The 27,738-nt window shown below is 55.7% G+C and overlaps 1 protein-coding gene across 1 annotated transcript; it reads left to right on the top strand.

Moving 5' to 3' along the window:
* Positions 1 to 142: 142 nt before the first annotated feature.
* Positions 143 to 26,958, top strand: Ttc39a (tetratricopeptide repeat domain 39A; the record flags this gene model as incomplete). The annotated part of the gene is given in 17 exon segments (XM_013521703.1): positions 143 to 247; positions 7,783 to 7,914; positions 9,031 to 9,107; positions 9,916 to 9,983; positions 10,678 to 10,742; positions 11,704 to 11,803; positions 12,281 to 12,346; positions 13,882 to 13,990; positions 14,414 to 14,481; positions 14,561 to 14,620; positions 15,371 to 15,532; positions 19,727 to 19,818; positions 21,401 to 21,521; positions 23,604 to 23,715; positions 24,104 to 24,218; positions 25,306 to 25,422; positions 25,912 to 26,958. Coding segments are annotated over 17 exon segments (1,693 nt in total), but the record flags the coding sequence as incomplete, so codon positions are not given.
* Positions 26,959 to 27,738: the final 780 nt, after the last annotated feature.

Below are 27,738 nucleotides of genomic sequence, written 5' to 3' on the forward strand. Positions count from 1 at the left end.
CATCCCAGGACGGCACGAGCAGCCAGGTGGAGCTCTTGAAAACCATCCCAGGCTAACCAAGGAGGTCGAGTGGGCCCGTGGGGCTCTGAGCCGCCGGGAGGGGCTGAAAGCTCCAAGGTCAGGCCCGTGTCTCTCCCCTCAGGACTCCTGTGACCAGCCTTCATGAGGCCCTGGACCAGTGCATGGTCGCCCTAGACCTCTTCCTCACCAACCAGTTCTCAGAAGCCCTCAGCTACCTCAAGCCCAGGTGAGCGGAAGCCCGGTGGGGGCGGGGCAGGTGTGGGGCGGCCTGGTGGGTCAGGGGGAGCCAGAGGAAGCCCTGTAACTCAGTGCCTTCAGCTTTTGGGGTCACCGTGACCCCTGAGCAGTCTTGTTAAACGGCTCAGACTCCCATCCCTCAGCATGTGAGCAGCCAGGTCCTTTCCGAAGTCACTGTGACTTCTAGGTTGATGCTTCCTGATGAGCCCACAGGGGGCTTCTTCTGTCAGCTCTAACACAGCCCCTTGGCTTAGTTTCCCCTGAAGGCTTGAGCTGTCGACTTCTCCGGGCATTAGGGGGATAATGAGGACCCCTCCTGTAACCAACCCCCTGTTTTTACAGCTGTATTTCTAGGTAATATGCATATACTGTTTTTTCTTTATTTACCTTTATTTCAGTTTGTAAAGCTGAGGTATACCTTGCACACTGTAAAATTCACCCTTTTTTACTGCCACATTTAAATATCATCTTTTGGGAGACAATTTAGTTCTTATATCCCTTCCTTGCCCTCGCTCTTATTATTATTTCACAGTATCTGACTAAATCATTAATCAATGTTTGCTTTATTAAATCCATAGAACTGTTGCTTATTGCAGAGACAAGTTGTATACCAGTGTTTCCTTTCTGAAGTTAATAATGCTCTTGTCTTTCCTCTTGCCTAATTTGCTCCATGTTTATCCTTAATCTTTATAATCTCCACCAGATGATCCTATCACGAGATTTTCCCTACATGTGCAAACACACGCAGTAAGCTCCCTGGCCCTGCTTTTCCTGCAAACCCGTCGGCTGGAGGACAGATGTGACGCCTGGCCACCTCCCAGCCGCCCCTGGGGCTTTCTCCGCCCCTCTTCATCCTTTCTCTCCTGTCTCCTCACTTCGCCAGCCCGTGTCTGCTAGAAACTTCCACCAGACCTGCACACACGTACATTTCCTCTATCACAAGTTGGCTTTCTAGCATCCACCGCAGCTGGGATCCCAATTCTTGTTAGTGTGATCTTTTCCCTTCTCTAGAAATGTTTGAGGTCTTCTCTTTTATTCTTCCTGAAGCGAAGGTCTTATTCTGTATTATCATGGCAGATTCTTTCAATTCTAGGATTGCCTCTGCCCCATCTTTTCTGTCTTTTTAAAAATCAGATGTTGGGCTTTCTGGCTCAGTCCTCTTCTGAGGCTTTTGTCTCTCTCCCCCTTTATCTTTTTTTTTCCTGTTTTTGGGAGATCTCCTTGACCTTCTCATTAAGTCCTTTGGCTTTTCTTTACTTCTATCACTATATGATTAACTCCATAATGCCCTTTGTTGCTCTCTGGATTTTTTTTCCCCCCTAAATTACCTTATTCTTGATGTATGGGTGCCCTGACTTCTTGTTGTTATTGTCATCATCACAGAATATTATTCTTTTAAAAAATGCTTTATTTTTGTCCTCACCTGATCTTGGCTTTTTCCAGCTTCCCGAGTTCTCTTTAATGGTGGGAATCCGCTTCTCGTGGGGGCTTTCCTCCAGTACTTAATGCTTCCTGGCTGGTTTTCCTCCCCAAAACAAAACCCTTGTGACGGGTGGGGTTGGCCTGAATGGTCCAGCAGAGAGGGGCTGGGTCCCAGCTATGAGCACGGGGGTTCAGATGCCCCAGGCAGTCCCCCTCTCTCAGCCGTGTGGGGCTATCTGAACTCTGAAGAGGGGAGGGGAAGCCGCTTTCTCTTGTTGCCAAATGCCCAGGCTGTCCTCTGTGCCACTAGGCCTGGTTTCTCTGAAACCCAAGCAAGCGAATGCCCTGGCGAGGACACCCGTTTCTATATGTCCCCAAGCCTGACCTGAGCACTTCCTCTAGACTTACCTGACCCGTGGTGGTGGGAGACCCAGGGTGTGACAGGACAGGTCCTCTGGTGGCAGTCAGCGTACCTCATGCCCGGCCTCTGATAAGGTCTTGGTGAGCAGCTCGGCATGGCCCTGTCCTGCTCTACCACTGAATGACCCGGTTCCCTTCCCACTAGTTTTCAAAGGCTTCTGGCTCTGCTTGCTGCCTGATTATTTTCTGTCCTTCGGCCCCAAACCACAGCCACCTCCTGCACTCGAAATCGGCTCTCCCGGCCCTGCCCTGCACTCAAGCACTGAGCTTTCTCCTCATCCCAAGGCCCAGCCAAAACCAGGCCTCACTGCCCTCTAGCTCTAGACTGTCCTGCTCACTTGGCGTCAGTGGAAGGGGGTCAGAGCACAGGAAGAAACGAAAGAGTAAAAGCTGATGGCGTGGGGTACCCTGGCCTGAAAGCTGTACCTACTACTGGTGGCTTAAGAGGATTTTTCCTCTGTAGCCTCCTCCCTTGATCCCTCACCCCAGCGGGATACTCTGAAGAAGAGGAAACCCTTACCCTAGAGGGGGCACCAGTCTTCCCAGGAGGCTACCTTCATGACAGCCACTGGTCTAGCGCAAATAATTCCTGCCTAAAAGCAGACAACCAACCAACCAAACAAACCAGGTCCCCAACCCCAGTCGTAGCTATGGAAGTGTTTTTGAAGGTTGAGGTCCAATTGCATTCACTAGTCCTTGCCGTTCACACTTTGTCTCATTGAACTGTCTCACTCTGTGCTGCAGGAGGTAACGGCTCACCCAGCGCCCTTCCCTGCACCGCGTGTACTTTCCAGATGTCAGCTCTTTAAATGCCGTTTTCGTGTTTCTAGTGTATGGTCCTTGCCTCTATGGCTGTGGATACTGTCCCTGGAGCAGGGAGGTACTCTGTTAATTTTCTTTTGTTTTTTGTTTTTTTGAGACAAGGTCTTGCTGTGTAGTTCGGGCTGGCCTTGAACTCCCTCTGTAGCGTAGGCTGGCCTCAAACTCGCAGCAATCGTCTTGCCTCAGCCTCTGGAGTGCTGAGATTACAGGCATCCACCACCACACCTGGCTGTTAATTTTCTTGATAAGTGAATAATCATGGCTTTTATGTGGTAGTGCTGGGATTCACATCCAGGCCCACCCAGACCTTGAGCCCCTCTTGGACTGCTGCATGCATCTGGGGCTTCAGAGTGAGGTGCTAGGTCATCTTGCATAGAGGGACCTTGCACTGCCTTTTTACCTCGGAGGTGTGAGGCAGGTAGAAAAGAGAGTGCAACCTGCATGTGTAGGATGCGGGAAGGCCAGGCCACGTCCACATGGTGTCCTGGAATTTCTTGAAGGGAAGAGGCAAGGTCACCTGCTAAGAGTGAGAGGCCACAGTTGTTGAGGGGTTACAGGGAGAGGACGCGGGTATTTCTGAGCACCATGACGCTCAGGGTGTCTGTCAGTGGGGGCAACCGTCTCCAGCACTGCTCAGTGGCGGCATGGAGGGAGGGCAGTCACGTGGTCTCTGGGCTGGGTTCCTAGCTCCGGGCAGCAGGCAGTGGGAAGTTTAGAACCGATTATTTTGACAAGGTGGGCTGCTATAAGGAGACCAAGGTGAGGGCCAGGAGGGGGGCCAGGTTGGAGGTGGGAAGACATCGAGGGTGATGAAGCAGAGAGGAGGGAGGCTGTGGTTAGGAGGGCAGCTGGCATCCCTCAAGGCCCCAGAAGCATTAGGGAGGAATTGAGACAACTGCTCCTGTGACAAAGATGAGGTCAAGGTGAGATCCAGGGCCTGGGAGGGTAGGCGGCATCTGTCACCAGTTCCTTCAGCACCATCTCACGAGTGTCCTCGTGCCTGCTGGGTGCTATGGCTCCAGGACCGAGCAAGGTGGGCCTGTGCTTGGCCCCAGTGGAGAGATAGTAAAAGAAGTAATAAGTGATACCTAGAGCTACACAAGGACCCTGTATCAGTCGGGGTTTCACTAGAGAAACAGATGTCAGACAAGCTATACAAATGTATAAGAAACTACAAGACGGCGTATGATGCCGGCCGCAGAGTTGGATGAGGAAGTGCGCAGAGGGTGTCTGCACGGTTCAGTCTAGGTCTGTAGCTCGCTGCAGTGTTCTGTGCAAGTCTGTATCAGGAGGTCGATGGGTCTACTCCAGAAGGCTGAAGGATCCAAGATGGAAGCCAAAGAGTCTATGCAAGAAGCTGGGAGGTGCCATCCAAGCTGAAGGCGAAGACTGAAGCTCCTCTGAAGAACAGAAGCAGTCTGTCCTCCTCATTTCCCTTTTTATACCGTCCAGGCACACTAGCTGCCCTGGGGTGGGTCTTCTACAACTTAAGGTGTAGAATTGCTGAGCTGACTTAGTTAAGCTTCTGAACTTCTCAAGTGGACACAGTTAATCAACCACTACAGACCCCAACTCGTGTGGGTAAGGGGTGGGCTGCAAAGGCTTTAGGACCGGCCACGTAAATTCCCAGGGTGCATTGCAAAATGAAGATGTTCACAATTTTTGTTCTCAAATTATTAAGAATGTCAAGGCAGTGACGGCAGAAAATTAAACCAGACACAGAGGTCTGAGCAGCTGCACAGATCATGTACCTCCAAAGCTGACCCTGGAGCACTCCTGGAAGAAGTGACATTTAAATTGTCTGTGGCTGGATGAGAAGTCAGCCCAGTGGCGAAGGTGTTTTCAGTGCATGAGGGTCTGATGTATTTGAGGAGTGGAGCCCCTCAGCCTGGCAAGTGGAAAGAACAGAGGCATACCCTAGATCCCGTAAAACCTGCATCCCTCGAATCCTGGGTCCCTGGCTGGCAGATCTGACAGGTGGTGGAGCTCAGGCTGTGATGTGAGCAATAGGAATGACTGTAGACTGAGTGGCTGTAAATGCAGATGAAGCCTCACTCCCTCGCCCCGCCCTCCATTCACCTGCTGTGTGGTGTGGTTCCCAGCAGGCCACAAACTGGTACTGGTCCTTGGCTCGGGAGTTGGACACCCTAGGGTAAGGCTGGAGTTGGGGGCCAGGAAGCAGTGATGGGAGCTGGGTAAGGTGAGGAGGCCAGGATAGGAGACTGGCAAGGATCTGACTCAAGGCCTGAGCTGAGGGCCCCACCCGAGGAAGGAAGGGCTGAGGCTACCTGCAGGTGGCCACCAGGTCTCCAGTCCCATACCCATGTCTGTGCTTGGCTCTTCCAGTGTCCTCCCAGGCTGACAGCTGGTGTGGGCCCCAGAAGGCGAGACCCTAGTGGGCATCAGGTCACATCAGCTCACAGGCATGGGATCTGTGCAAACAAGAACTTGTGGCGTACGTGCTGAGCATGATGTGGCTGAGGCTGGGCGTTGTCCTATCCCTGGACCCCATCTTCCAGTCCAGATCTGAGCGGGGAGGCTTCCGGGTGAGAAGCTGGGGAAGGGCCTTGGGCTCCGACTGGAAATTCCACTTTGTCTGCCAGCTGCCGGGGTGGGGCCGTCCCTCCCCCTGGGCTCTGCACCAGGCCCAGCGTGGCAGGTGGAACTGAGTCCTGTGGGTCAGACCTGCTGGGGGACAGGGAGAGAGAGGCGAGGGCCTAAGTCTTAGACCCGAGGGAAGGTGTGGGGGAGCTCATGGAACTGTATTCTGTGCTGCCAGGGAGTCCCCTCCTCACAGAGAAAGGTTTTCTGCTGGGATTGAGTATTGACCCTGGCAGGATGTGAGGCAGTTCGCATTTACTGAGCATGGTGATGTGGCTGCTGGCCTCGGTGTCTTATTTATTTATTTATTTATTTTTGGGTACAGTACTGGGAATTGAACTCAAGACCTTGCACTTGCCAGGCAGGCGCTTGTGCCACTGAGCTATCTCCCTGGCCCTGGGTGTGTTATTTACACCACCCAAAAAGCCCTGGGCCAGAAGGGTTACTGTACGTATTTGATAGAGGATGAACTTGGGGCTCAGAGAGGCTGTGAGATTTACCGAGGTCACACAGCTGCTGACCAGCAGAGCTGAGGTTCTGGGCTGTGTCTGAGAAACTCTTGAGTCTATATTAGCCCTGCCCACCCCCTGTAGGCAGCTGCTGCCCTCAAGGGAAGCTGCCCTGGCGCAGCAGGGTGTCCTGAGAGTTGGCGAGGGGGGTTGTCTGTCTTTTCCATCTTCGGAAGCCTCTCACTCACTGGAGCCCACCACTGAGGGCCACCCAGAAACAGAAGGCAGCTCGGTCACAGGTGTTTTATGATCGAGAAGGAAGCTGGTTAAAGTCACATGGTCTCACATACAACCCTCTATAAATCTTAGTCACCTCTCTTTCAAGTTCCCAGCATAAGCCTGGCACTGAGGAGGTTCATCAATAATTGACAAGGGCGCACAGGGAAGGGACTGAGGCGCACACCTGCGCCCGCCCAGCAGTCTCTCCAGCTTCACTGCCACCACAGAGGCAGTCCCAAGCCCCAGGTGGTCAGGGGACTCCTGGGGTACACACAGGAGGCCCCCCTACCGTAGGCCCGCAGCTGCGAGGAGCAGGAGGCCTCCTGAGACCGCGTTTTGTGTTGAGGACAGGGATGAGTCAGGCTGAGCTCCGTCCACAGTCTGCAGAGAGCTGCGCTGGGCTGATGTCAGCCGAGTGTGGGCTGTGCCTAGTCAGAGAGCTCCCTGAGAAGGCGCTCATTTGGAGGCCTGATGGATGGGTTGGGAAATGGGGAACCCGGGGAAGGGCATCTCAGTTGGAGGAAACAGCAGGGGCAAAAGCCCTGCGAAGGGAAGTGTGGGGTTTCTCAGGAAAGTCTGTGCTGTTCAGTGAGCCCAGGGGTACAGACTTGAGTGTGACCAGATCATTGAAGGCTGAAGCTGCAGGAGGCTGGAGAGGAGCTGGGCATGTTGGTGCACGCTGGTGACCCCAGCCCTCTGGGAGGCTGAGGCAGGAGGATTCCAAGTTTGAGCTTATCTTGGGCAACTTAACAACTTAGTGAGACCCTGTCTTTTTTCGTTTGCTTGTTTTTGTTTTTCTTCCGGTACCAGGAATCAAACTCCTGACCTTGAGCTTGCCAGCCAGGCGCTTTTGCCACTGAGCTAAATCCCCAGCCCTGAGACCCTGTCTTAAAATAAAAATTTTTTTTAAAAAGGGTGAGGGTATGGCATAGGGCAAAGACCATTTTCATTCTCTAGTACCAAAAAAAGAAAAGAAAAGTGCTGGCAGGCCAGGCAGGGCTGGCATCATTGGAGCCTGTAAGGTTCAAACAGGGGCGACAAGCTCAGAAGACTGGATGGGTACGGGCAGCAGGTGGCCTGTGAGGAGGGCCAGGGGGTGTGGATGGGAGTTAGCCCTGAGGTGGAGCATGGGGACGGACAGGAGGCGGGGAGCAGGAAGGTGGGCCTGTTGGAGGTGGGGCAGAAGGCGAGAGGCAGCCCCAGGCAGGCGTGGGAGGCAGCCCTAGGCCAGTGCACCCCTAGGCCCTCTGATGGCCTCATGCTGCCCTCCCAGAGACAGAAGGAGCTGGGTTCGGGCTTAGAAGGTCACTTAGGGCCACTCAGCAGGAAGAAAAGGTCTGGGGACCTGTTCAAGATCTTTTGAGCAGCAGTGAAAGGGTCAGACATTGGGCAAGTCCCTCCCTCTCCCTAGACTCACCTCCCTGAGAAAGGACAGGAGGGACAGGTGCTCGAGGCCTGCGTGCCGGGGGTGACTGGCCCGGCACCTCTGCAGTGCAAGGATGGCGGTTTCAGTGTCCCTTCTCTCCGGCAGAACCAAGGAGAGCATGTACCACTCGCTGACGTACGCCACCATCCTCGAGATGCAGGCCATGATGACCTTCGACCCCCAGGACATCCTGCTCGCTGGCAACATGATGAAGGAAGCGCAGTCACTGTGTCAGAGGTCAGGGCTGGAGCGGGGTGGGGGCTCAGGGTGGGAAGGCCCTCCCTGCTGTCACCCTGGCTGTCTCAGTCCCTAAAATGCCGTTGGTGCTGCTGCTTGTCTTACGTGTTGTATCCCTGAGTGCTGGAAGCAGGCCCCATCAGCACTGCCTCGGTGTCTTATCTGAGCCAGCCATGGAGCAGTCTCCAGGGACCAGCAGATGCATTCTGGCTCCGTCACTTCATGAGTCTTTGACCTCCCTGTGAAATGAGCGTGGTGATGCAGGCATCTGGGTCGTCCTTGGTTGTCCCGAGTCTCCGACCCAGGACTTGGCGTGTAGCTGAATGTTTGGTCCACATTCGCTGCTTGAATGAATGGACTGACAGCCCCCATGTGTTCATCCGTGAGCAGGTGTTCACACCTGCTGCGGGCCCGGCCTGGCTGCCCAGGAGGGCCTTAGCCCCGTGCAGCACCTGGGGGGGACACTGGTGTTCACAGTGACGTATCAGCATGATGCAAGGATGCTTGGGAGGGTCCAGCCCAAGGGCAGGTGCTGGCCAGGGCAGAGGGGAGGAGGAAGGGTGCTCCAGGAAGAGGCAGCAGCAAGGGCCCTGGAGCTGGGGCCGCTGCCGGGGATCCAGAGTTCAGAGAGTCCTCAGTGAGGGGCCTGTGTGGCTTAGAAGCTGCACCAGAATCCAAGGCTGCACCTAGGGCAGAGCAGAGCTATGAGGCTCTGAGGGAGGAACAGCCTTCTAGAAACCCCAAGTAGATAGCACAGGTGAGCAGGCACCAAGCCTGGGTGGCAGGAGAAGTGGAAGAAACGGAGGCGAGGGAGCCAAAGGTAAGACAAGCTGGGGGCTGCCGAGGACAGCACGCATCGGGCTGCCTCAGATTCTCGGCCAGTGATGGAGACAGGTGTCAGCCGTCCCCGCTTACCAATGAGCACTTGGAGGCTCAGAGAGGGAAGGTGGCTTTTACCACCTGGAAACTTGAAACTTCTCTTTCTGACCCCAAAGCCTGTATTCTCTCTGCTAGGGCTGCCTCTCTGGGCATCTCCTGGAGTGCGGTGTGCGAGGCCAGGCGAGTGGGCCCCCTCTGACCCTCACCGAATGACCTGAGGCCCCTTTTCCCCCTCAGGCACCGGAGGAAGTCTTCGGTGACAGACTCTTTCAGCAACCTGGTGCACCGCCCCACAATGGACCAGTTCACGGAAGGTGGGTGTCTGGAGTGCCCCACGGGCACACTAAGACCAGCTGGCCTGGCTGTCGGCCAAGAAAGGAACAGGAAGGGGCAGTTATTCTCCCAGTTGTCACCCAGCATGCTGGGCCTGGGCCCAGGGACTCAGATGGGCTAGGCCTGGGGCCTTTCGAGGAGCGGCCCTCGGGAAAGGGGGCTGGGGGCAGGTGTTACCCACCCCCCTGACAGCATTGCAGACCAGGAACCCGAAGCCATGGAGAGGAAAAGCTGTCTTCTTTCAGGGTGGTGGCTTTGCTCCTCGGCTAGGAAGCGCTTAGACTGGAGTGTGAGGTTAGGCGTGCTGGCCCACTTGTCCTAGTGATCTCATGTGCACCAAAAGACTGGTTTGAGAAGGTGACAACATTGAAGCAAGACAGCTGGTGGTGGCAGGAGAAGGTCTGGCCCCTTCTCATCTGCATGGCATCTCTGTGCTGTGCCTGTGTGTGGCCGTGAGCAGCTCAAAGCCCTTCAATGCAGGGCACAGGCCCGACTCACCCTGAGAGCCCTGGGAGATGCCAGCAGCAGACAGTGCATCCAGTGGTGCCACGTGTGTGGCATCTGCAGGGACGCTTGGGGACAGGAGCAAGGCTGTGGAGACGCTCTGGATGGGAGGGCCTGGGACCAGTTTGAAGACTGGGGAGACATGTGAGCTAACATGGGCGGTGGTGGTGGCGGCGAGGAGGTGGCCCAAGCTCCCTTTGCTTCCGGGGAGGTGGGGGCTGGAGGACTGGGCCCAGACCTCCGGCCGAGTCTAGAAGGCCACAGAGCTTTGCTTTCTCCTTGCAGAGGAAATCCATGCCGAGGTCTGCTATGCAGAGTGCCTGCTACAGAGAGCAGCGCTGACCTTCCTGCAGGTAGGAGCCCCACCACCCAGCACGGCCCGCCCCCACGCTGGCGCTTCTGCCTCGGCACTGTTTTTGGATGCTGCTAAGGGTCACGCTGTGCAGCAGGCATTGTCACAAAGCCCGCTTTATATTTGATTCATTCAGTGAACACTGTAGTACAGATAGGTCCTTTTTACATATCCCACATTAGTTTGTCTTCCTATGTTTATATTTATTCTTTTGGGTTTTTTGGTTTTTTTTTTGGTCTTTTTGAGACAGGGTCTCACTATGCAGTTCAGGCCAGCCTTGAGCTCACTCAGTAGCCCAGGCTGGTCTCGAACTTGCAATGATCCTCCTGCCTCAGCCTCCCAAGTGCTGGGATTACAGGCCTGAGCCAACACGCCCGGCTATATTTATTGTTTAATCTTTGCCTCAGAGACCAGCAAAGGGCAAACCTGGGGGAGAACAGCCAGTTTGCCAAGGTCTGTGGCAAGCAAGGATTTGAACCTGTATCTGGCTAAGTCCAGGACCCTGGCCACCCAAACACACCGTGGAGTTTGGAGAACTATCACTACATGACTTGCCAGAGTGTCTGGGCTACAGTTACAGTAGATCATCTAATGCGGGGAGCTCCAGATCTGGCTGGGGGCGGGCAGGCAGACCCTGGCGCCCTCCCCCGCCCTTGGCAGCCCCCGGCCACGCCCTCCATCTCTCCTTCCTGCAGGACGAGAACATGGTGAGCTTTATCAAGGGCGGCATCAAGGTCCGGAACAGCTACCAGACGTACAAGTGAGCAGGGCTGGTGTGTGGGCGGCTGGTGCCGTGGCCCTACCTCTCCCCTGGGGCACTGTGGGAGGAGAGGACTGGCTGGGAGTCAGGCCATCTGGAATGCTAAGCTCAGGGACACCAGGCCTCAGTTTTCTGGCATAATAGTCCCCTGGTTTTCTGGCTGTTCATTTAACCTCCTGAGTGCTCCGCTAGGGAAAAGTAAGACCCAGGTTCCACAGCCTCACCTGAGGGAGAGAGGAAGACAGGCCCAGGCATAGTGTTTTAGGGATAGCAGGAGAACTCCTATGCATCTGTGAAGGCCCAGGCCAAATGCCGCTTTCCCTGCAAAGCATTCCTTGACCTTCAGGTTGACAGAGATGGTGCACACATGTGCACGTGTGTGCGCGCACACACACACACACACACATATGCACAAGCTCCCTGAGGGTCAGATTCATTTCCACGCATGACAGATGGACCATCTAATCCAGAGCACTTTTACCTGGTGTGGTTCCACAGTCCCGTATCTACAATCCAGAGTCAAACAAATCTCTTCAAGTCCAGGTTCCTTCCCCTAAATTTTACACAAAACTCATCTCCTAGTAAAAGCTTACCTGGGGCACCTTGTGTTCATCTTGTCCGTTTCGTGGGACCCTTTCGCCGCAGAGCTGGGCATTGCTGGTCAGCATGACAAGGTGCTGCTGGGGTATAGCACAGGGCAGGATGCGGACCCTGTGTCACCTTGGGGACCTGTGTTGGAACTGTCCTGTCCGAGGACATCTGGACAAGTGTTCTGGGTCCTCCAGTCCCCAACACACACCTGGTCAGGCCGCCCAGGAACCTAGGCTGGTCATGCTCTGGTCCTGGTCCTGGTCCTGAGGGGTGGGGTTAGCTAGTCCTCAAACGCCAGCTCCTCAGAGCTGCCAACTCCCCGCCTCGGGGTCCCCGCGTGTGGCCCCACAGGGTTTCTCTCTTCCCACAGGGAGCTGGACAGCCTCGTCCAGTCCTCACATTACTGCAAGGGCGAGAGCCACCGGCACTTCGAAGGAGGGGTGAAGCTTGGTGTGGGAGCCTTCAACCTGGTGAGTGCTGGGCTCCAGGTCACCCTCCCCGGCTGTCCCACCTCAGGCATGGTCACTGCCGAGCGGTCCCAAAGGTGAAACCAGCACAGTGGGGATCCGGTGGCGGGTGCTAGAGCTGGTTCCATCTGGAAACAGCTGGTGACCCAGGGGACAGAGAGCCAGATCCTCTTCTGGAGGAGCTGGGAAGGTTTGCTGGGGCAGGAGGTGAGCGTTAGAGCTGGATCTCGAGGAAGCCGCAGGTTTCAGGTGGGGAAGGCGCTGCAGGCGGGGGGAGCAGTGTGAACCCTGTCCCCGCTCCTGGGAGGAGGAGCTGCTCAGAGAAGGGTAGCCAGGGACCTTACCAAAGCCTGTGTGTGTCAGGGAAGGTAGAGCTCTGTCCCTCCCCGGTAATACCTGTTCCGAGAGCAGGGCTGGGGGTGGGCGCACCCTGCCCCATTCTAGGGCCCCTCAAGTGTCCACCTGCCTCTGTGTCCGCAGACATTGTCCATGCTGCCTACTAGGATCCTGCGGCTGCTGGAGTTTGTGGGGTTTTCAGGGAACAAGGTGAGTACCTGCCTTCTAACCTGGGCTGGGCAGAGTGGGGCGGAGGAGCTGCAGCGCCTGGCGGGCTCTTGGGCTCAGCGCCCTCAGTGTGTGGCCCTGGACAAAGCCCAGACCGTGCGGGGTTTGGTCTTTATCCAGTTGCAGGGGCCTGTGATCCCTGCCTGGCCCCTCAAGGGGTAGAGAGGCTCTGGGGTGAGAGTGGGCGTGAAGGCCGCCCAAGGGGTCTGGGGTCAGCTTCTCTGGGCCTGACAGGTGTCAGCAGCCTGGAGGTCAGGGCCTAAGTAGCTCCAGCCTTGTGCCCTTTACCCTGTGACTCTCAGCCAGCCCCGCCCCACTTCCCTGAGCCTCCTTTGAGGTAAACCAGGGACTTGGTATCAGCCAGGCGAGTCCCGCTCAGAGGTGCACTTGCTTGGCCCTTCTGGTCGCTGCCATCCCATGGGCCTCTGCATTATTATTCCTATATTATTTTTCTCAAAAGCAGCTTGTAATTTTTACTTAAATTTATTTAAAAGAAACATTACTGTGCCCAACCCATAATGTTCACATTAGGATATAGTCACAAAGGTGAGTGTTTGGTGGGCCGCGCAAACTAGGTGATGGGTCGCCCCAGCTCAGCTTGAGGTCGCCTCGCTCTGAGAAGCGGGGAGCAGGGCCAGGGTCTGGGTGCGGGTGAGCGTGGCTCAGCTCCCCTGGGCCTCTTTGGAAGGACAGAGAGGCCCGAAGAGGGAGGTGCCCCTCGTGTGGAGCTTGCTGCCTCTGGGCACCAGTCCCTGGGCCCTGAAAACCTTGGTTGGCATCTGCAGTCCACGGCTGGCGCCTCCACAGTCCCTTGGGTTTGGTTTCCTACGGCAGGGCCTCAGGGCACCAGTGGAGTGTCCATGCTGATGGGACCGAGGTAGGACATGTGACCCAACTGCCGCTGCAGCTTGGGTCTAGTTTTTGTCCCAAGGCAGGATAGGCGTGGATATGACAGGCCCAGCTGGTGTTTTTATTTTGTTTTATATTTGGTACCAGGAATCGAACTCACAGTCTTGCACTTGCCAGGCAGGTGCTGTGCCACTGGTCTGTATCCCCGGCCCCTTGGGCTGGTGTTTTTGAAAGAACAAGAATGCTGTGGAGGAGAGATGAAGGGGCAGAGCGTGGCTTCTGAGAGCCTTCCCGGGTGCCAGGCCTTTTGGCCCCATTGTGGCCAGAGCCAGTGGGAGGACATCTGGCTCTGGTCCTCCTTCCTCCTGTCGAGGCCCGCAGCCAACAGGTGCATGAGGGAGCCACGGAGAGGGGCTGTGGAGAGGACAGGTCACAGGAGATCCAGCCAGGGCTCGGGCCGTCCCGGCAGCACAGGGCGGAGGCTGAGCGCCGAGAGCAGCCCCCGGCTCCTGGTCACAGGCTGGGAACGGCCGCCCCGGCCTCCGCGGTTGCAGGTCCCGAGCCCAGTGCTCTCCCGGCCCTGCGGCAGTGGCAGGGCCCTCTCAGCGGCCCAGGAATCTCCCAGGCCCCTGGCCCTCCTGGGAACCTCAGGCTGTGCTTTCCCCCAGGACTACGGGCTGCTGCAGCTGGAGGAGGGTGCGACGGGCCACAGTTTCCGCGCAGTGCTCTGTGTCATGCTGCTGCTCTGCTACCACACCTTCCTCACCTTCGTGCTCGGTAGGAGTCCCCAGGGTGGGTCTCCACGGGTGATGGGCTGCAGGCCTCTTCAGGCCCCTGGCACTGGGCTAGTGTCCTCAAAACAGAAATAGCAGAGCCACAGTCACCGTCCTGGCGCCTGGGCTGCTGACTGCCCTTCCTCACTGGGGGCCAGGTTCCAGCCGCAGCCCTCTCATCCATGGGAGAGGCCAGTTGTGCCCACCCTGGAGAGCGTGCGGAATGTGGTCCTGGGGCTCTGGACAGACGTGGCAGATACCAGCTCCTGGTGACTGAGCCTGTGATGTGCCCAGGGGAAGTCTGCCCTATCTTGTTTAATCCTACATCCCCTGGAGATAGGAAGAATTATGATCGCCATGCACAGAGGGACAGTAGCTTGCCGGGAGCGGGGAGGAGCTGGTGGTGACCCCCTTGCCGCCACCTCAGGTACTGGGAATGTCAACATCGAGGAGGCGGAGAAGCTGTTGAAGCCCTACCTGAATCGATACCCCAAGGTGAGCCCACCCTCTGCCAGGCAGCCCCAGCCCGTGAGCGCCCCGTGGAGCCACACGGCCCACACGAGTGTCATTGCAGGGCGCCATCTTCCTGTTCTTCGCGGGGCGGATTGAAGCCATTAAAGGCAACATTGATGCGGTGAGTGATAGGCCCCGGGGGTCTCCCAGACCAGCAAGACATCAGACAGGGTTCTATAGGGACAGGGCAGACGGGGAGGGGGCCCCCAGGAGAGAACCAGTGAGAGCAGGCGTGAGGAGGCGGGTCTGACCGAGGCAGCCTGGGAGGACGAGGGAGGCTCTGGCACTTGTGCTCCAGGACTTTGATGGAGCCGCAGGACCGTGGCGTCCCTGCTGAGGGAGTGCTCGAGGGAGGAGAGCTGGCAAAGACGCTCTCTGGGGGTGCGGTGATAAGGTGGAGCCTGGTGAGCAGAGTAGTGGTGCCAAGGGCTGAGGCTGCCCTCATGGGGGGTCTCGTGGTGCTGGTGGGACCCCAGCACCAAGCCATGGCCCACCGTACACCACAGTATGGAATTCTGGGTATCCAGCTAGCCTTAGCAGGACAAATGTCCCCGATCTTAGGAATCCCACAGAAACTACTGGCGTGCGGCTATGTCCCACCTTTTCATTTTGTGACCCAAAATCTAGAGTCCCAGCATTGCTTCTCGGCCTTTTGGCTAAGATCAAGTGTAGAGGCCCAGGCAGGGACAGCGGCAGGCCCAAGGTGCTGCAGACGCAGGGTGTAGAAGCAGGACTGGCTCCCTGGCACCGCCTGGGTCTGCTCAGGGCCCACCGTGTGCTGGAGGCCAGGCTGCTGTGCGGTGGTGGCAGAGGATGCAGAGGGTGGCTGAGACCCGGGGGCACAGCCAGGCTGACCAGCAGGTGCCCACAGGCCGTCCGGCGGTTCGAGGAGTGCTGCGAGGCTCAGCAGCACTGGAAGCAGTTCCACCACATGTGCTACTGGGAGCTGATGTGGTGCTTCACCTACAAGGGCCAGTGGAAGATGGCCTACTTCTACGCCGACCTGCTCAGCAAGGAGAACTCCTGGTCCAAGGTGGGCGGACACTCGTGTTGGGGCAGGGAGAGGTCAGACCCCACCCAGACTGGCCACGAGTCCCAGACCAAGAGCCAAACTGACCCCTGACAGGACACAGATGTGCCAGCTGGAATTTAAACAGAACTATGTGCTGTCATAGGACTCAGGATTAGAAAGGACCTTAGAGCCTTTACTTATGCATGTGCATGTATTTGGTACTAGAGATGGGACCAGGGCCTTGTACACGCTGGGCTCACGCTCTACCACAGGGCTGTGTCCCCAGAATTACAGTGTGTTGGTCGAGACATTTAGTGACAAGGGACAGAAACATGGCTCTTATGTCTAGGCAAGTGCCATCCAGTAGAACTGTCTGCTATGGTAGAAACGATTGGTTTTGGCATTGTCCCAATATGGTAGCTCCTCGCCCATGTGCATATTCAGCACTTGAAAAGGGCCACTGGAGGAATTTAATGTCTAATTTCAATTGATTAAACTTTCAAATAGCCGCATAAGACCAGTGGCTATGGTATGGGGCTGTGCAGGTCTAGAACATGGAAGCCTCACTGGCTTACATAACTGAAAAATCTAGGCAAACCTGACTTCAGGTACGGCTAGATCCAGGAATTTAAAAGACATCACCAGGCTTAGTCTTTCTGTCAGTGGCTGTGTTCTCTTCTGTGACACCTTGTTGTGCAGGCAGGTTTTCCATGTGACAGGCGAGGTGACTGCAGGCTGCCCGTGGTACTCATCTTCCCCGAGGCTTCGACCGCAGTCCCACAGCTGAGCCTCACTGGCCTGGCTTAATTAAGCCCTTTGTCAATGACTGGAACAAAGATGGTGGGAAGAGGCCCCCTGAACTGAGAGGAAGAGAACAGTGGTTCTGTAGGAGGAGCAAGGAGACATATCTGGCAGTAGCATGTGCGTGTATATGTGTTTGTGTGTGTAGGGATTAACAATATGCCAGGTAGGCAAAAAAACCAAATGAGGTGCCCACCCACCATAGAGGAAACTTATCATGGCAAGTGTTAAATGGCAAGGATTAGCTATTTTCATCATAGCAGCAGCACAGCCCTCTGAACCAGGAGGTTTAGAATTACCTAGGTCATCAGAAAGCATCTAATCTGGTGCTAGCATGTGGATCTTCATGACTTTATCCTTGCCCACAGCAGACATTGCTAATCGATGCTGGCACCCTCTGCTGTGAACCTGGCTGTAACCTTGGAAACCGCCAGGCACTGTTAGAACTGATCTGCCCTGGCACACGTCAGGGGACCTAGTTGTCATTTGCATCTAGTCCTTGTTTCTCATCCCCACTGTACCTTCGAGTGGTAGTCCCTCCTCAGTGCTGTTGCCTGGGGACCAAGCTGAAAGAGTTCCCTGGGGCAGGCGGGGCTCCCGGAGGCTTTCCCTGGGCTCTCATTGTCTAGCACTTGCCATTTCCTACACACCACACCCAGTAGGGCTAACATACATTGGGGCTCAGGGGCTAAAAGATGAGGCCAGTCCACATAGCTGTGGGTGACAGACTCGGATAGGACGACAGTAGGTGAGACTCTGAAGTCTCTGCTTTTCCCTTGCTGCCAGGCTGTAGGAGGAGGCAGGTCTGCCCTGCTGCTGACAGTGCCTGCTCAGGGGCAGCCCTGTTCCTCATCCTCTCCCACTCCCAACAAGAACAAGGGCTCGGGAAGCTTTGTGAACCGGGACTGTCCGGGACTTCCTGTGCAGTGAGGCGGCCAGCTGGAGCCCACATGGGAAGGGGAGGCCTGGGTGTCTGCAGAGATGCTCTGAGGAGCAGTAAGTCCCTCTGTGTCTGCAGCTGTCCTTGGAGGGGTTAGAATGCCCTGGGTTCTGGGCCCTCGCTGCAGCATTTGGCTGCCATGGCCTCACCAGCTTCTAACCCTCAGTGCAGTGAAGCGGGGATCCTAGCGGCGCTGGGGCCGCCCTGGGAGTCAGAGCCAGCCAGGGGGAGAAAGAAGGCTTCAGGGAGCCCAGACCTCTGAGCTGAGTCTTGGAGAGCGGAAGGTGCAGAGCGGAGGCAGTGTGAAGACCTCTGAGCCCGGCAGCAGTGAGAGCGGGAGCTCAGGGCGGGGCCGCTGCCAAGGTTCTGTACCAGCTGCCTGCTCGAGGGCTCGCGGCGTCGGCGTGGTGTAGGCGGGGGACAAGCGGGGCCCTCCATCTCAGAGCTGTCAGCTTCGGCGTCATCTGCCTGACACAGACGCTGGGGGTGCAACCTAGCAAGTCGATGTTGTACAGAGGGCAGAGGGTCAGATCATCCTGGGGAGACTGGGCTTCCATTGGAGGGCGGCGACCATTTTTTTGTCAGCTGCCCATGAGCTGGATGCACCACTCTAGGTCACAACGTCCACTTCGCACCCAGTGACACAGCGCGGGTGAGCGGTCAGGGGTGCGGTGGGGAAGGCGCCTGGCAGCACACAGTGGAGTCCTGGGTGGGGGGTAGTGAGGATTGGGGTGGCAGCGTGTAAGCCGGAAAGCAGACGGGGCAGATCAGAAGGGCCGCCGTGGCCGTGTGGGCTTTATTCTAACAGCGGGGTGGGAGGAGCCCATGAACTCCTGGGTTCAGGTGTGTGCATGCCGAGCTCCCCGTTACCCAGGCCAGGAATACAAGAGCGAACAAAACCCCGCGCAAGCTCACGTCCTAGTGAGGAGAGCGTCAAGAAGCACACACGCCGGTGGGGTCTGCCAGCGTCAGGTTCTGTCAAATGGGTGGCTGGGCAGGCCGTCGAAGCCTCAGGACAGTGAAGGGCGAGGTCACACGGCTCCCTGGAAGAAGACTTCCACGAGGAGGTGCTACGGCAAGCAGAAACACCGAAACGACACCGAGGACTTGGAGGCAGATTTACTGACGTCGATGGGCACTGATTGGGATCACTCCCGGAATATCAGGCCCCGATCGCGGGTGGTCCAGGGCTTAGATGGGATAAGCAAGCAGGAAGTACTGGCTTGTCAGTTGGGGATTGGTTTATACAATGTGCATCACAGTGACCAGCTGTTTCTAAGAGACAGGAGCAACCGGATGTGGAACAGGAACTATTACCTGGGCAACTAAGAAACTGACGTATATTGGCAGCGGGGTGTGTGTGAGAGAGAGATTTTCTCTACAGAGGGAGCTGTGGCTGCAGCAGGTGCAGGGAGGCCAGTGTAGCTGGAGTTTGCAAGTGACGGGGAGACTGGGAGCAGGAGAGGGCAAGGCCGGTGAGATCCCAAAGCTGGACATTAGGACCTGGTCGCCTCCATGTCAGGGGCGGAGGAGAGGGAGAGGGAGGGGCCAAGAGGTTAAAGATGGGCGGGGACAGGTTTCCTCTGAGGAGGTCCCGTCAGGCCCCAACCAAGACGGGTTTTCCTCACACTGGGAAGGGCAGACTGAGGTGCTGGGCTCCAGCAGCAGTGGCTGCCAGGTGGAGGCTGCTTTGCACCTCCCGCAGCGGCCGGTCTCCAGGACGTCCTGCTCCCTTTCCTTCCCCACCCCTGTGTTTCTTTCTTGGCCGCGGGCAGGTGCGTCCCTTGGCGGCAGCCCTAGGAGGCAGGAGCTGCAGTTCAGGGCTCAGCCGTGTGAGGGCAGCACAGGGCCAGGCGCCTCTCCCCAGGGACTTCTGGTGGCCTTCAGGGTGGACGGGGTTTCCTGCTGGCTGTCTCTTCCCTGTGTGTGTGTGGTGGGGGGCGGCGCTGCGATCCAGCGGGGCAGCTCCCAAGTAGGCTCCCTGCTCCATGTGCCCCAGTAGCTCTCTTGGAAGTGGAGGGGCCGCTCTGGGCGTTGTCCTGGGCAGGGAGTGAGGGGATGTGTGTCAAGGGCCTGGGGCTCACGCAGACGCGGCTCCCTGGGGGCCTGGCTGAGCCCCGCCCAGGGCCCTGCCCACTTCTCCGTCTCACAGCTCTGAACACAGCGCGCTGCACACAGGCTGCTCCCTGGCCCCACCGCTCTTTGGGGTCTCCGGATCGGTCTTCAAGGGCTCACTGTGCAGTCACTGCTTCCCAGAAGCCCTGGCATCCCCGTCTGCTCCTCGTGTGGGCCCTTGACCACTCCCAGCTCATGTCCTCAAGTTGCAGTGGCTCCCTCTGTTCTCTTCCCCTCTGGGCCTGGGGACACTGTCAGCCCCTGTGCTGGGCCCGGTGAGGTCTGGATGAGATGCTCCAGGCAGGGATGTGAGGGAAGGAGGTTGCGCGTACCTGACTTGCTCGCCTGCTCTCTCTCAGGCCACCTACATCTACATGAAGGCTGCCTACCTCAGCATGTTTGGGAAGGAGGACTACAAGCCGTTCGGGGATGACGAAGTGGAGTTGTTCAGGTGGGCTCTGCTGCATAGACCAGCCAGGCTTTGCCGCATGCTACCCAAGCTGGGCCCCTAGGAGGCTGTGGTTGTGTCACCATTCTCTATCAGGTCAACGTGGAACCTAGCCGGATGTGGTAGTGCCCGCCTATAATCCCAGCACTCAGGAGGCTGAGGCAGGAGGATTGCCTTGAGTCTGGGGCCAGCCTGGGCTGCATAGTTCAAGGCCAGCCTGTACTACATAGGAGACCTTATCTCAAACAGACATGGAACCTAATCATGGAATTGATGTGGTTCTCGTCCAGTGCTGATTGTGACCAGAATCATTAAGGGATTAAGTTTGTGAAAATGACTTCCCTTGCAATGTTGTTTTGTGATGATAAAATGTATTTTAAAGAGCCTGGCAAACCAGGTGTGATGCCTGTAACCCTAGCACTCTAGGAAGTTGAGGCAGGAGGATCACAAGTTCAAGCCCCGCCTAGGAAACTTAGTGACTTAGTGAGATCCTGTCTCCAAATAAAAAATATAAAGAGCTGGGTTCAGTCCCTAGTACTGCAAAGAAAGAGCCTCACAGGACTGGGAAGCTAGAGTTGCCAGCCGGTGGTGCTTTTTCTGTTCTTCTGCCTCCTGTTGGCCTCGTGAGAGGGTCGGGAGGTCTGCGGGGGAGAGCTCAGCGGGGATGCTGGAGCCCAGCCCCTTCCTCCAGTCACGGCGAGGCTGCACAGTCCCAGTTTGCAGACCTGGCAGTGGGTGTAACACGAGCTCCCTGGGCTACTGCTGTTCCAGTAACAGGGTGCTGTCATTTGTGGGACGCCTGCTGCTACAGTGAACCGTCCCACAAAGCCTGTGAGGGCGGGCATAGGTGTCATCACCAACACGAGCCATGAGAGGCTCCATCCTGCGTAATCAGGCAAAGAATTTGGGGTCACCCCAGGCCCACTGTTTCCTGAGCCTAAGTGGCCCAGGCCTGAGGTCACAGCCTCACCCAGGGACTGCGGCAGGAGTTGGAGCTGGTGGCTGAGGCTCCCCGATGCGGAGCTACCCAGCCGCACACCGCATTTTATTCTGCCCTTGGAGCGGCTGAGGCGGCGGGAAGGAGGCCAGAGTGAATTAGGGGTCGAGCTGTGTGGTCCGGGGGTTAGTCTCCTATGCGAAACTGGGATTAGACTTCTGTTGGGCCCTCCTAGGAAACAAGGCCTGAAAGTGGGGGAGGTAGTCAGGGGGCAGGGCAGACCTGGGGGCGTTTGGGTCCATCCTGCCAGCTTTGGGGTCCCTTCCCCAGCCAAAGGAAGTGGTCTGGTTACGGGACAGGGCCTGTGAGATGAGAACAGAGCCAAGGAAGGGCTGGGGATTTAGCTCAGCGGCACAGCGCCTGCCTGGAAAGCGCAAGGTCGTCAGTTCGATTTCTGGTACCAGAAGAAAAAAGAAAACAAACAAACGAACAGACAGAGCCAAGGACGGTTTCATACCTGGAAGGCTCTTTGGAGTCCACCATTCACCACACCGATGGGGAAACTTGGTTCCACGGAAGCTGGGTGGCGGGACCCCTCAGCCCTTTGTTGCCTCTTCTCATCCCCCCACCCCTCTTTCTCTCTCCCAGAGCCGTGCCAGGCCTGAAGCTCAAGATTGCTGGGAAATCACTACCCACGGAGAAGTTTGCCATTCGGAAGTCAAGGCGCTACCTATCCCCCAACCCGGTCTCCCTGCCAATCCCTGCTCTGGTGGGTAGGCCTGCGGGACTGGCCTCGAGGTCGGGCTGCGGGCATCAGCTGACAGCCACTGCCCGAGGGAAGTGGATGAGGGACAAAGATGTGCCTTGGGCCTGGAGGGGGCTTCACAGTTCAGCTGGGGCTGGAGGAGGCGCAGGGCAGAGGTGACCAGGGCTCTGTCCCAGGGGCGGTCGATGGAGGGCGGGTGCCGGGACACAGGCCAGGGCTGCAGGTTCCTCAGGGCAGAAAGAGCGGCTCTCCCGGGCAGGCCGCTCCCAAGCCGGGCAGAGGGATCATCAGCCGTGTTTCCTGATTGTTCCAGTTTTGTCACACGATGATAGTAGTCATTCACACCTACCCCCCTCGACAGACTGACTTTTTCTGAGGGCCACAATCCCAGCCCATGCCATGCTCAACTTTGAGCAAGTAACACATGGCAGGGTTATTAAGCCCTAATAGGCAAATAGAAAGATGAACTGACTCTCCAGCGGATGCTAGCTGGAGCGTCAGAATTTGAACTCAGCAGCTGGCGCCAGAGCCTGTGTTCTGAGCAGCTGTGACAATACGGTTTCCAGGCCTGATTTGAGCAGGCATCAGAGGAGCTTCCAGCTGTTCAGGCCTGTTGCTACGCAGTAAGGCAGCCAGCAAAGTAGCCATGTTCAGAGAGGCCTTTTTCCGGTCCTGTGTGTAACCTTTAATAAGTTCCCTCTTTCCCCAGTGTAAGGTGAGTATAAGCATATGAACCATGCCCATTTAATGAAGCCGTTCTGAGAATTTACTGATGAGGTGTGTTAAACTCTACAAATTTTAAACTTGATTTTGTATAGAGTTTTATTTAAATCTTGTATCCTGAATATTTCTGGGCAAGTTTTAAAATATTCTACAGTTTAAATTATACAGCAGCTGGGTGTGGTAGACACATGCCTGTAATCCTAGCACTTAGGAGGCTGAAGCAGGAGGATCACTGTGTTTGAGGCCAGCCTGGACTACATAGTGAGACCCTGTCTTGAAAAACCAAATGAATGAATAAATAAAACAAACAGACTGTTGCTATCAAATGGGGAGGGAGTTATTGTAGGGAGGGCAGGAAATGTAACTATACCAAAAATTTAGGGGAGAGTTTTCCAAACTGTAATCTAAAAAAAACTACTACTTAGCTAGGAAATGGTTTTCTGTGATTAGCTGCATTGGGAAAGATAGGCCTAAAACAGGCGGGGCACCTTTATATGCTAATCCGCATGCGAGTCTTCAGGAAGAATTTAAGGATTTGATTTTCCCCCATTTGGGCACAGAACCCCAAACCCTTTGTAATGAGGCATTTACTAACTTGAGACTACGGACAGTTTGAGAAATACTGGTCTGCACTTACATTCCCTCCCTAGAACATAACAACAGTGTCTCTGTAGAACTTCGTACAGGTCACATTTACATCCATTACCTGGCTTGATCATTTAGGAAATGCTAATCTGAGGTAAAAGAATTACTGTGAATGAGAATTAATGTGATACCTTCAGCTTCCTGGCTGTGAAGGCAAAAAAAAAGAGTGTGTGTGTGAGTGACTAGGTGTGTTTTACAGTTTTCACGGTGCTAACTCATTTCTATAGGAAATGGAATGTGAGCTGCCACCACCGCACCCATCCCTGTGTGCGGGGGGATGCTGGCGAGGCCGGAGCAGTCGCTGTCCTGAAGTGTTTAAGTAAATTAGTGTTACATTGGAGCAAGGAGGAAGACTTCCTGGAGAGGGTGGGCAGGCTTGGTCCTCAGAGGATGGGGAGAGGTTGGGCGAGGACACAGTAGCACCCAGGGCGCCCTGAGCAGAAGAGGAGGTGAGAAACGTGGGCAGCTCTGAGCAGGGATCAGGACGCTGGCCCGCCTTAAATGCTCACAGAAGTAGGGTAAGGTCTCAGTCATGGATGAGGCTCCCTCCAGAATCCCTTAAAGCCGACACAGGCCAAGCTGAGACTGGTCTTGGAAGATTACAGCCAGGAAGGCCTTTGGAGACCCTCTGATCTGAACTGTCCATCTTATACAGGGAAACTGAGGCCCTGGTGGGGTAAAACCCTAGGACTGACTTGCCCCGCCCCCTGCCCTCAGGAAATGATGTACATCTGGAACGGCTACGCTGTGATCGGGAAGCAGCCGGAACTCACGGACGGGATGCTCGAGATCATCACCAACGCTGAAGCGGTGCTGGCAAAGCGCCCAGGTGACTGCACGCGGCCCTTGCACCCGCCAGACTAGGTCAGGTCTCCACAGCCCGAGCCTCCTCCTGCCAAAAGGCCCTCCTCCCCCTCTGCTAACTGTCCTTTCTCTTCCTGTGCGGAGCTTTGGCGTCAACTGCAAGCAGCGGTCCTCTGTCCGCTGGTCAAGGCCTCCGGGCTCCCACAGCCCCTGGGCTTCCCTCAGGTAGTCCCAGATGCACTCTACCGTCACCTTACTGCCGTGACCCGGGCATCTGTCTCTCCTCCTCAGACGGGAGTTTCCCGGGGACAGGGCCTGTGTCAGACGGGCCTGTGTTCTGGGCCCTGCCGAGCAGGGTCCCTGGTACCCACTGCAGAGTAAGCAAGCCTGACTTCTTGCTTGCCCCTTCTCAGAGAATGAGTACTCCGCAGATGACGAGTGCTTGGTGAAGCTGCTGAAAGGCCTGTGTCTGAAATACCTGGGCCGGGTCCAGGAGGCCGAGGAGAATTTCAGGAGCATCGCTGCCAAGTAAGTGGCCCTGGCTCCTCCCACTGGGCCTGGTTCTCCTGGGAAGCATTTTCAGGGCTCTTTCATCCTCACGCCCACCACAGCGGCTGCCTCAGCCGGCTCCCCTCACTGCGCATGTACTAGCGTCACCCTGTACAGCCAGATGGTTCGCCCCAGTGCGCCCAGAGCTGCCCAACTGCCTGCCTCAGGAAGCCACCCACGGCGGTTCCTGCGGTGGCAGCAACTCCGTCCTTGCCACCCAGCCTAGCACGCTTGGGGCTGTGCTGGACGGATCTAGAGGGGGCGGAAGGTACCTGCAGGAGGGACCTAAACCTACTAGGAGGCTCTGCAGGGTCAACATATTCTTGTTTTTTGAGACGGAGTCTCACTATGTAGCCCAGGCTGGCCTCTAACTTTCGGTGATCCTCCTGCTTCAGCCTCCCCAGTGCTAGTATTACAGAGGTGCCCCACCATGCCCGGCTCTGCATGGCCACCACTTAAACTGGGAAGTTTACCCAGCAGAGAAAGCAAGGGAGAGTTTTAAGTGGAGTAGGTACAGCTTATGCAATGCCTGCACACAGGAAAGACTTTGGAGGTTGGGGTGACATGAAGAGGTCCTTCCTTGTTTGGATGAAGCTGCAAAGCAGAAAGGGTTGAGGATGGAATGAGGAGGGCTGGACTGAGAAGGGCCCGGATGTTGTATTTAGACGGCTGACCTTTTCATCCTGCGCGTGGAGACCGGAGGACCCTGGGCAGGGCACCTTGGATTTTAAGTTTGTTTCTGGAGCAGCTTGGGAGGAAGGCCCAAATCAGAGCCTCAGACCTGACCGTGTAATAAGCCGTGCAACCTTGGGGATACAGATTGGGGACTGAGGTGGGAGAGTAAGCTAAGGACATGACTGGAGCCATTAATTCAAGGAGCTGGGGCCTGGAGTACAGACTGGGGAGGCTCCGCTGTGGTCCCAGGCTTTCCAAGGCTGGTCCAGGCTTTCCAAGGCTGGGCAGTAGGAGCCTTCCCAAGTTGGTATCCAGCACGGGAAACTCTCGTGTGGACTCCTGGGAAGGCTCCGGGAGGAGTAAAGCCTATGCGCCATCTCCTGTTTTACAGTGAAAAGAAGATTAAATATGACCACTACTTGATCCCAAATGCGCTACTGGAGCTGGCCCTTCTATTTATGGAACAAGGCAGAAACGGAGAGGCCATCAAACTCCTGGAATCTGCCAAGTAAGCCTCAGGGCACCTCGTCTCCTGGCTGGGGTGGAAGAGCCCAGCAGCAGCGTGGCGTTCGGATGCCAGCCCGTTTCCCCAGCACACAGCCCACCCGCCCTAGGCACGCTGCCCCCTCCACTGACACATGACCATTTGGAACCCCAGAGGCAGACAGCGAGTTGCCGAGGGTCACCCCACACACCCGCCAGGGGCTGGTGGAGGGCCCGTCTCCTGCTTCCCACACCAGGGCTCGCTCTCCTGAAGCCACTCCTTTAGGTTTGGGGACCTGGCAGCACCAAGAGTGTAAGAGGCGAGGGCCCACACACCCTTCCGGTCAATCCTACTGGGTGGGGCTCAGCTCTTTCTTCGGACAGGATGGGGATTTAAGCCTCTAAAACCTTTCGTGGGCTGGAGGTGCCAGTGGGGTGCTCACGTACTTCAAATGGAAGAAAAGGCCTTCAGGAGTAAAGAGCGCGATGTGTCTGACTCTCTGCTCACTTCTAGGCAAAACTACAAGAATTACTCCATGGAGTCAAGGACGCATTTTCGAATCCAGGCAGCCACGCTCCAAGCCAAGTCTTCCTTAGAGAACGGCAGCAGATCCATAGTCTCCTCAGTGTCCTTGTAGCTTTGCGCAGCACTCCTGGGCTGGCCGATGAGTAGACACTGGCAGAGCTCCTGGAAACATTTCAAAAGATCCCCCGCTCCCTGCCCTCCCTGTGGGGCCCGCCGGTGCTCCAGTGGGATGGCTCCAGGACACCCGAGCAGAGGCAAAGCAGGCGTTTCACCAGGGTGGCCGCAGGCCTTTGCCAAGGGCAGAGCAGGTAGAGCCCTCTGTCTGCCCTGTCACACATACGGGTACTTATGGGTACTTGTTTTTCACTGTGATGCGTAAGAGAATGTATGAACAGTTTACATTTTCTCTAGAAATACACTGATTGGCTTAAAAAAAAAAAAAAACACCCAACAACCAATGACCTGTAAATCTTTGCTTTCACCCATACTCATCTGGAGGTGAATCTTTTTACATGATGCCAAGGGCCAAATTGCGTTTCAAACCTTAGCAAGGTCTCCACTTCTGAGGCGAGGAGGACCTGGGGAAGTTTTAAAGCTCCGCGGGTAGATAAAGAGGTCGCAGACACCCACCATCTTATTTCTCAGAGCTCACCTCACTCCCTTCGTAACTTTCCAATTTAAAAAACCAAGCAGATGTTTTCAGTCACATGAAACTTGAACCCATCAGTAGAAAAATCATCTCTACGAATAGAGACGGGATGCCCAGGCCCGACAGCGAAGCTGCGCGGCCCTTCGTGTGCCAAAGCCGGCAACGCTGAGGGCAGCAGGGTCTCAGGAACCCGCAAGTCTGCTTCTTGCTCTACGCCAGACCGAAACCGCTGGGAATCATCTGCGAGACATAAACACATTCTCACTACACTCCACGGCACATTTATTTACTGTTTTTCTTAGAAACAGAAGTTATTCTTGGCCTGTTTTAGATTTCTCAGTTAAGAGGAAAGAGATAGTAATAAAATTTATACCCTTAAGAGATCATGCAACATGCTTCAGTAACACATGTGTAGCTTTAATTCTTGCGTAGGGCAGAAAGTCTTGATTAGAGGTCACATGGTCTATTTTACGGAGATAACATGACATTTAAAATTTTTTTCAGTAAGTTGTCAACATTTAAAAGTGAAATTTCACAAATGAATCTAGTTTCTGTTCTCTAAGGAAAACAAAAGATTTGGCAACACTGAGCCCTAATTCCCACTAGACAGGATCTATTAGAGCTAAACAGAGGCTACTTTCAAGGCTTTTGCTACTTTTCTGACCCTGAATAGCACCTAAATTTGTAACCCCTGGGACAAAGTGAGAACTCAAATTCAGTGATCAACACCAAGTTTTATCATTCACATTCTATGTCTGCATACTTCAACATGACTATTTCCTTGAAGGGAAAAAAGCATGTGCGCAGCAAAAATACTCATCTGTGAAAAACGTGACTCCCCAACTGCCTGATGTGATTTCAAGAACCACACCAAGCCGGGTGTGGTGGCGCACACCTGTAATCCCAGCACTTGGGAGGCTGAGACAGGAGGATCATCGCGAGTTCAATACCTTCAACACCAGTCTGAGCTACAAAGTGGGCTCAAGGCCAGCCTGAGCTGCTTAGCGAGACCCTGTCTCAAAAAGACAAAAAAAAAAAAAAAAAAAAAGAACCACACCAACCTTTCCAATTCCCCAGCGTTGCTGTACTTAGCAAGCACTTTGTTCTGGTGGTACCAGGGATTGAACCCAGGGCAATCTACTACTGAGCTACACTCTCAGCCCTAG

Source organism: Chinchilla lanigera, unplaced genomic scaffold, assembly GCF_000276665.1.
Source record: "Chinchilla lanigera isolate Chin_1 unplaced genomic scaffold, ChiLan1.0 scaffold00063, whole genome shotgun sequence".
NCBI classification, from domain to species: Eukaryota; Metazoa; Chordata; class Mammalia; order Rodentia; family Chinchillidae; genus Chinchilla; species Chinchilla lanigera.